Here is a 9,651-nt window from a genome sequence, read left to right on the forward strand (position 1 = left end):
TGTTCCGCGACTGCATTGTAAAGCCCTTAGCCAACCGAATACTTGATTTATGAACACTGTAGCATAAGCAACTGTCTCGCAGCGACTTGCAAACAATAATTGATTTCAGTTCTTTATTGTCAAGAACAGCTTTACTAGTTTTAGCGGAGGCACTATTTTGAAAACACCGTTGTATGTGTCAAGGATACATAGATCAACATCTTGGAAGTATTGTCATCTTTTGTCGAAAATCACTTCACTTGAGCGCCGACAACACTATATCGGCCTGCATTTAGAATATGTTATTTTCTACATAGTATGTCAAAACACCGTTCGCTGTTGAATTTTCATGGGAAGTTAATGTTCTGTTTGATCTTGCGTGAGTAAGATAAAAATATCTGTTCTGGTTAGTTAATTACCGTAATATAATGCTGCTTTGCAAAGAGTGAGTGAGTTGGGTTTATCGCCGCTTTTAACAGTATTCCAGTTATATCACGGCGTGTCAGCTTAATGTGGGAGGAAAGCCCAAAGGGATGCAGGTCTCAGACGTTTACCACTTCGGTGAAACCCACGAGCACGGGTATGGTGCTGACAAACCTAGAAACATAATCGGTGCGAACCGGGATTCGAACCCACAATCATAGGTTTCTGGCGTGCCCAAGGGACGCAACTCTGCACAGCGAATCGCGGCGCCTTAGACGAGTGGGCCACCCGTGCCCCCCTTTGTCAAAGACGTTGCAGTATTCAATATGAACGTAAATGGGCAGTTTATAAATCCAATGATTGTGACGTTTCCCTCTTTTATTACATTATCCAAATAATACCTTTTAAAAAAGATACAAGACTCAAGAATGTACACTTGTCAGATATATATGTTTCGTATATGTTATATAATTATAAATGATGTACAGAGACTAGTCGTGAGAGTAAAGAAATTGTTCAAGTTTTCAAAACTTGACAAATCACAAATATCTTTACAGACATTTCTGTAGCATCATGTGTATCGATGACCTGATATCTTACAATCACCATCAAATGGCCAATTACCTTCCCCCGATTTACCTACCAGAATTGGAAGTAAAGGAGAATCGTACTTCTTGCGTCTATGGACAGGGATTTGACGCTTTTATTTCCTCCAGTATTTAGCTAACACTCTAATACTGGGTAGAATACTGGGTAGAATAGGCATTCAGCAACCCATGCTTGCCGTAAGAGGCGACTTACGCGATCGGTCTGGCTCTCTGACTTGGTTGATGCATGTCATCGTGTCCCAATTTTGTTAATCGATGCTCATGAAATCACTGGATTGTTTGGTCCAGACTCGACTATTTACAGACCGCCGTCATATAGCTGAAATATTGCTAATTGCGGCGTTAAACAACACACAAACAAAGACTTGAAAATACAATTTGACCAAACGAACAATATTTATTTCTCATGAAGAAACTAATATACAACAATTTACTTTTCATTCTATTTCATGTGTAGGAAGAGTGTGAACATAAACACATTCTATTTAAAGCCAACATATTACATATAGCAATAATACAACTAATCCGTCGAGCGATAATCGCGATGTCAGTCATGCTTGAAATATGATGACCACACATCGGCACTACATACTACCAACAAAAGCCTTGAAGTAATTTATTTTTTTGTTGAGATGCAAAACACAAAATCATGTAACAAATTAAATATGTTTGTGAGGAATCAAATGCTTTTAAATTAGAAGTAAGTTGGCGAATGGAAACATGCAAACATTGGATTGTCTTGTCCAGACACGACTGTTTACAGACCGTCGTTGTGTGCCAGGAGTACTGCTGGGTGCGGCAACGAACAAATACTTACTTTCATTTAAATATCATGTGAGTGGCTGGTGCTACCGGTAGTGCAGGACGTGATTACCCTGTTGGAGAACACCTGGCGCCATTACTTATTTTCAGTGATCCAGTGATATAACCTTACACGTCATGTTGCCCTTGTCGTTGTTAAGCTGACTCATCTTGATGTTAGTCTCTGGTGTAGCCAAGTGGAGGTCTCAACCTAACTTGGTTAACATAACGGCTCCATAATCACGATGACATGTTTTTTGACCCGGTAAAGTGCATATGAGACGTCAATGAGACGGTATGAAGTGTAGTTGTGGTGATTAAAAAGCATACTGCCTGTTCCTTAATACAGTGTGTGATTTATGAATGTCAAATCTAACCAAAGACAAATACAGTTGACATAAATAACTAATAAGAAGCAAAACTATCTTTTTATCAGTATTTATGTATATTTTATGAGACAATGACAAATAGTTATTATTAATTATCCGATGTTTGAACAGTGTTAAAAAAAAATATTGAGTATTTAAATCAGACATATTGCAATATCAGAAAAAAATCACGATGGAGTGAGCTGGCATGTTCTGCAACAAGTTGATGCTAATTGTATGCAGTGAGTGCGTCGGGATTCACGCAGCCTTGAACAGTATCACAGTTATATATATCACGGCGTTGCAGCTTAATGTGGGAGAAAGGACCTGAGGTGATGCAGGCTTACCACTTTGGTGAAACCAACGAGCACGGGTATCGCAATTCTAGAACCATAATCGGGGCGAACGGGGATTCATTCATACCCATAATGAAAGGTTTCTGTCGTGCCCAAGGGACGATAAAGGTTATAATTGAATGGTCATGTCCATAGGGTGTTCAATGTTGGTACAACGAGGCGGACATTTAGAGCAAATGCATAATTGTCTTTTATTTGGCCTGGTAAGGTACACACCGGAGCCCATTCATAACTACTAGAACATTAAACATTGCACAAAGTGTAACAACACTTATGTCGAAAATATTTGCCAGAAAAAAATAAACATGGAAAATACAATACTATTCTACAAAAGTCTAATCCTGAAGCGGAACCACATATGTATACATGTCTAATACATATGTTATTCGCAGAGAAAGTTGTTAAAATGATTGCAGAGTGCATCATGTTGACCAGTATTTTGAACTTTATTTTGAACTAGTGAAGAATACCCATCCCATAACAACCCGGAGTAACACACATGTCCCTATTACACATAATATTCGCAAAGAAAGTAATACCAATGATTACAAGGTGCATATTGCCTATGATATGCATATTTTTGCATAGGTACATATGTCTATTTCATAGTATATTCGCAGAAAAAGTTGTAAAACATATTGCAGGGTGCATCATGTTGACCCGTACTGTCCAGAGCCAGGCAGTTCTGTCCCCTTTCGGCCCCGTTTGGTTGACCCGTTGACCACCCAATGAACGGCATGGGCCTAGCAGTCCCTTCATCCCAGTAGGCCCACTCTCCTGTGCTAGGGTTCCGATCTCCTCGGATGTAGGCTGTAATATTGAAAATGAATTCATTTGAAATTTCTTCGTTATGATTTGAATTGTGAGTGCATTTTGGTTTTCGTGTTCTTATATATAATTATATACATCAAACGAATTGCTACAGGGAACGATGAGAATGAGTGATTACTACTATTGCGTAACGCCCCTTCAGCAAATGTGAAGCTATTCGCAGCGAGACATGTCTTCAGTTTTACTGTATGTTAGAGTTAGAACCTGTAATGTTGGAAAACTGGTCTAACTTTTTTTTGTGTCACCTTAAAGTGTCAAAGTGTCAAAATTAACCAACCGCGACAATGCCTCTTCACCATATTTTGACAATTTGGGCATTGCCCCGTGGTCGTATTATCGGACTTTGAATAATATTTCTTATTTTGAATTTTCAAGGTCAAAATATGTACCCTTTTGCATTGAAACGTTGTTGGTATCCGGAATTTAATGAAAAAAAATATGCATAAAGTTTGTTTCATATTGTCGCGTTTTTAAACAAAATATTATGACTTGAAATATCCCTTATATTCCTTCTGGGATTCCATAGTCAACAGAACATTTACATACCATAAAATCAGTGTCTAACAGGAGCGTAGATGATGCCTTTTACAAGTGAAGGTAACAAGGGAGATATTAATTGCCAAGCAATTTACCGAGGACGCAAACGGTATCATGTTCCATATCTGTGCTTGTTCTTGAATTTAAAATCCATCTTCAGAGGTTCCCGACAATATGTAAAACATGAAAGCAAATGCCATCTGAAGCTTACTGAGAAAACAATATGTGAAATGCTGGACTTCTTCATTGATAACATCTATGTAAGATTTAAGGGGAAGACATTTAGGCAAGAAGAAGGCATCTCCATAGGCACCGATTGTGCTCCCCTTTTGGCTGATCTGTTTCTTTATGCACATAAATCGGAATTTCTGCTATGATTGACAAAGCCAAATCAAAGTGACTTGAAGGGCAAGTAAAGTGAAAACAATGATTGCGAACCTGTTGCGAATATCAATTGTCCCAGAGATAATAAGTCAATTCCCGAGAGAGAAAATATGATAATATTCTTTGAAAGTATCTAAAATGTACACGTGAAAGTGCTGAAATCACACACTCCATTTTCGGATTCCTAAACAAAATTATTTGGGGACGTGGCTGACTTGTGATGCTTTGCAGCTCCACGGAAACGCCTGAATCGTACAATCGACTCTGCTTTTTTAATATGGAAGGGGGTCTTGTCGCTTCTATTTATGTACGCACAGTAAAACTTTCTGCCGGTATTGGGGCAAAGGCGTAGCCTTGTGGTTCACACCGAAGACCCGTATTCATTGCCTGAAAGATTCTATCAAAGAAAAGAGCCGGGTAATGGTGACTGCTGGAGTTCTACGACTTGATGACAATGCCTTTTCTCACATCTCTCGACCTGGAAAGGCTGCTGTGCGACAATGTAAGTTCGAAGAACTTCCTCGCCCTCCATACTCGCCAGACCTGGCACCACGTGATTTCCACCGTTTTCCTAAACTGAAAGAACACCTTCGTGGAAAGTGCTATGACGACATCGATGATCTCAAAGCTGCCGTGGGGGCGGTTGGGTAGCCTAGTGGTTAAAGCGTTCGCTCGTCACGCCGAAGACCCGGGTTCGATTCCCGACATGGGTACAATGTGTGAAGCCCATTTCTGGTGTCCCCCGCCGATATTGCTGGAATACTGCTAAAAGCGGCGTAAAACATACACACTCACTCACTCACTCCAAAGCTGCCGTGAACGGGATTTTTCAGGGTTGCTTCAGAAAACTTCTTCCTGACAGTAATTGAAAAGCTTCATTTCGATATGAAATGTGTATCGAAAAGCAGAGAGATTATGTTAAAAAATTAAAATTAAAAAAACTTTCACAGTTGTTGGTTTTGTTTGTAAGGCTCAGAACTACTTTTGTAACAGCCCTCGTTGTATTGTGTCTCCTCTTGATATGTCTTGAACGATGTGGAAAGTGTTCATGCATCTCAATACACTATTTTGAACACATTATACAGAACGTTACGTTAAATTGTTTACATATTGTGGATTCGTGATAAATCTATTGATCAATTTGTCAAACGTGTTCATTGTGAGTGAGTGAGTTGTGTTTAACGCCGCTTTTAACAGTATTCCCGTCATATCACGGCGTGTCAGCTTAATGTGGGAGGAAGTAATGCTCCAAGTGATGCAGGTCTCAGACCTTTACCACTTCGGTGAAACCCACGAGCACGGGTATGGTGCTGACAAACCTAGAAACATAATCGGGGCGAACCGGGATTCGAACCCACAATCATAATCAAGGTACGTAACTCTGCACAGCGAATCGCGGTGCCTTAGACGACTGGGCCACCCGATTATAAGGTGAGTATAAGGTCCGAAAATGCCATGTTTACTATATTGTTCAGTTCCAAGTAGTGTCTTGAAGAAGTCCTGCTTTTCCTGACTATCAATCATCAGAAGACCCGAAGCTCCGTCCTGGATGCATGTATTCTGCTGTGAGTAGAGGTGTTTGAAGCATATGTTGAGAGCTGGTTTATAGCTGTATCCGCTGCCAGTTGGACAAACCCGATCCGCTAGACGAGAAAAATATTCAAATTTTATAATGAAATTTTGTATTCAATGATTATTAGTTTGTTGTATGCCGCGATAGTTCATCCAAATGTCACTGTGCTCATTGTGTCTTAAATGCTGAATGTTGAGGATAGATGAGTAAGTGAGAGGGTAAATTTTTATGTCACTTTGAACATACAGTATTCTAGTTATTTCACGGCAGGTCTGCTTAATGTGGGAGGAATGTCTGAAGTGATGCAGGTCTCAGACGTTTACCACTTCGGTGAAACCCACGAGCACGGGTATGGTGCAGACAAACCTAATCGGGGAGATCAGTGATTCGAACCAACAATAATAGGTCTCAGGTGCGTCCAAGGGACGCAATTTTGCACAGCGAAGTTGATAGGGTGGTGATATGGTATCACCGGGCTGACCGCGTGACACCGTATCCCATTGGTGTGCTTAACCTGGCTTTTGATCTGATTATTGAGAGACAACCGTGATAAAACTAGATTGTGCCAATACAACTAACCAATTACATTTCTCAAACACCAATCCCTAATGGCCCCGGGTGCTCCTCCTTGCATAAGAGGGTAGGGTGGTTGCAATGTATGACCTTGCTGATATTGCTGAGATATTGCGTAATGTGTAGTAAACGCTATCAAGCTAACAGGTTATCTCCCATTAGTTAGACAGCCAGTTGTTAGACAACCAGTTGTCAGACACTGAAGTAGGGAATTAATTAGGGCAGTACCCACAACAATGGTACAGTCCTACTCAGTGAACTAATTAGGCATGTCTCAAGGTTCATTGTTTGGTCTTTCTCTACTTATTTTCTACTTATTTATTGTTATAGTTATCTACTAGATTGCTACTCCAGTTGCTTCTCCAGTTGCATGTTGTACTCTGATTATAAGTTATTATGTTAATCCAATATGTAGTGTTTGATCTTTAAAGCTTGTGGAAAATGAAGAACTTCTCAACTAGACTACTACTCAAGTTACACTTGCACTTAGCTGCTTGTTATAATAACATTCTTAATATAAAACAATTAATCTTTTACTATCAATTCGTCAGAGTCTACTCAGTTTTACCAACTGTGATATAAATATCATTACTGGCAGATCATGGTAGCCGAACTCACAATAAATATGTGAACCCTTCTTACACACAGGAGTCCCAAAGAGGGACAGGTCAGCCGAAATTGCCTTGGCAGAAGGCGACCTCTTAAACACCTAATGTAACAACAACATCATGGTAGCATTATCAGAATGCCTGGGTTATGAAAAGTGGAATATATTATGTCACAGAGAGGCACACCTCAGATTCTTCTGGATGGATATCTCTACAACCGAAATCGAGAAACACAGACCAGCACCCACTTGAGGTGTGTTTATCAAGACCTGCACTGGTAGATGCACAACAAGTGACGACTTCCTCCGGAACCAGACTGAGCACAACCATCCACCAGAACATGTCCCCAAAATAAGTTCCTCAGCACACTTCGAAAGCGCGCCCGTGAAGAAACAACCAAGATGCACCTTCACCTGCACCTTCACCTCCTGCCCAGACCTGTGGGATCAAGAATATATCCTTCATGCTCGAGCTGGCTCTACATCCAATCCACTTGTCTTCACCCTGTTGCCTGATCGTCAAGCCGCCACCTATGCCAGACTGTTCCGACTCTTGAAGACTGAAGTGCAGCAGGGACCGAAAAGACTATTTGCTCCAACCAGAATTCAGACAGACGTCGAGCTGGCCGCAATCCGTGCAGTAGAAGAAGAGTTTCTACAGATCATCATCAAAGGGTGCTACTTCCACTACTGCCAAGAAAAGTGCAAGACCTAGGACTGGCAGTGCCATACAAAGAAGACCCTCGGGTCCAACAGTTCATCAGGAGAGCGGCTAGCCTGGCTAGCCTCCCAAACCGAGTGCAAGATGTATGGCTGGATGTAATGAACTCTTCCCCTGATGGTCGTCGCATTGAACATTTTAAAGACTACATGGTTATCAACTGGGTGGATGATGATGCAAGGTTTCCGCTGCCCCTGTGGAATCACCACGAAACTGAAGGGCCACGCATCAATAACAGTCTGGAAGGTTTTCACTGCCGGTTGAACCAGTCCCTGCCTCATCGCCATCTTCCGGTTTATAGAGGTCATCAGACGTATTGAACATGCGGACAGAAGCAAACTCGTCCAGGTCAACTTTGGAGCAGCACCACCAAGCCGCAAGCGAGTGTATCGCAAGATCGACAACCGGATCGTCAGATTAATAGACCATCTAAGCCTTGGTCAGAAGACTCCAGTTCAGTTTTTAGATCCTGTGGGCCACCTCCTGAAACTTGCCTAAAGAACTTAGTCTGACAACAGGATGAACCGAAGTATGACGTTGTGTACATATTATGACTAAATTTAATATATGTGTATATATACATATGATGTAACAGCCAAATCTGAGATGAACGTTTAAAAAATAAGTACATCTGACTTAACACGTCTTTTTGTTTTGTTATATCTTGATGTTTAGCTATGGGTCATTCCATTATCAGGAAGTTGTTATTTTTAAGGTGTATAACAACTGGCTGTCTAACTAATGGGAGGACACCAGCTAACCTGATAATAGATACGTAACACCCGCCTGAGGTTTGCATATAATGGTTGGTACATGTGTTTTATATTATTTGTACATGGATTAACTTATTTGTGGATTTAGTATATGATAAGTTAGATATTGTCGTTTATGTTCATATTAACTATAAGGGAGCGTGTTGTGTCGCCACAGATTGTATAAATTGTACTGTGGACTCACCAGGTCCAGGAATTGATCCGATAGTTCCACTGCAACCTGTAGCCCTCTTAAAGTTGTATGCCAAAAGTTCCATGCCAGTAGAAGACCAAGGCTCTGCCTGAATGACTCCCTGGTAGATACCACACACCACGTGTAATGTGATGAACACGATAGCCTCACACGTTGCCTCCCGCATACATTCGTGGGCACAGTCAAGTACACTGTCCACTTTCATTACCTTCCTATAATTCGCAGGGAAGGAATTAATCAGTACAAGATCAAACATCATCAGATCAGTAACCATGTTAAACTGAAATTTAAAGTCTACGATTCGTCGAAACAAAACTAAGATTAATCTTTCACCAGCAAAGTTGTATGCTTTAATGGCCCGCGATTTCACGAACACTGTGCAATGTAGCATTAATCTTTCGCCAAATAACATTGCGACTTGTGCATTGATTTTTTTCTTTATGTTTTCAAGTGCATCTTTGCTTTCTACGGTGGAGTGATGTCATCTCGTGTATGAAATCACTTCTACTCAAGCAACAACAATCTACCTGCGTTCAAAATATGTATTTTACTACACCAAAGTCAAAGTCAAAGTCAAGGTCTGTCAAAATGCTTCTGCGCTTTCAAAAATGTGATTTTACTGTGCCTACACCGAAGTTGATATATAAATATTGATCAATATTCAGAACATTGCTTCGTGGATTGGTTGGGACTGTTTACAATTTTGGATCAGTGCAATGTAATGTGTTTTCCATCAGTTCTCTTGAAATAAAAGTGTGTTTTTTGCTATTTATACCTTCACCGTATATACTGCTGTGACAACTTGTCTTCAGTGTAACCGTGTTTGGCATTTGGGATCACAACAGTCAGGAGCATGACAGATCCAGATAACGCTAACGGTGTTGTTTTACCTTTTTATTAATCACAAAAACAAAACTTTAGTTG

General features: G+C 40.6%; 1 protein-coding gene across 1 annotated transcript; it reads right to left on the bottom strand.

Annotated features, from left to right (window-relative positions):
- Positions 1-3,133: 3,133 nt before the first annotated feature.
- LOC139445696 (uncharacterized) lies at positions 3,134-9,001 on the bottom strand. The gene is made up of 3 exons (XM_071226894.1): positions 8,719-9,001; positions 5,751-5,930; positions 3,134-3,345 (listed from the first exon to the last, which is right to left on the bottom strand). The coding sequence occupies exons 1-3, from the start codon at positions 8,999-9,001 to the stop codon at positions 3,134-3,136; spliced, it is 675 nt and encodes a 224-aa protein (XP_071082995.1).
- Between the last annotated feature and the right edge of the window lie 650 nt (positions 9,002-9,651).

Source organism: Haliotis cracherodii, unplaced genomic scaffold, assembly GCF_022045235.1.
Source record: "Haliotis cracherodii isolate W230 unplaced genomic scaffold, xgHalCrac1.p SCAF_6, whole genome shotgun sequence".
In the NCBI taxonomy this organism is placed as follows: Eukaryota; Metazoa; Mollusca; class Gastropoda; order Lepetellida; family Haliotidae; genus Haliotis; species Haliotis cracherodii.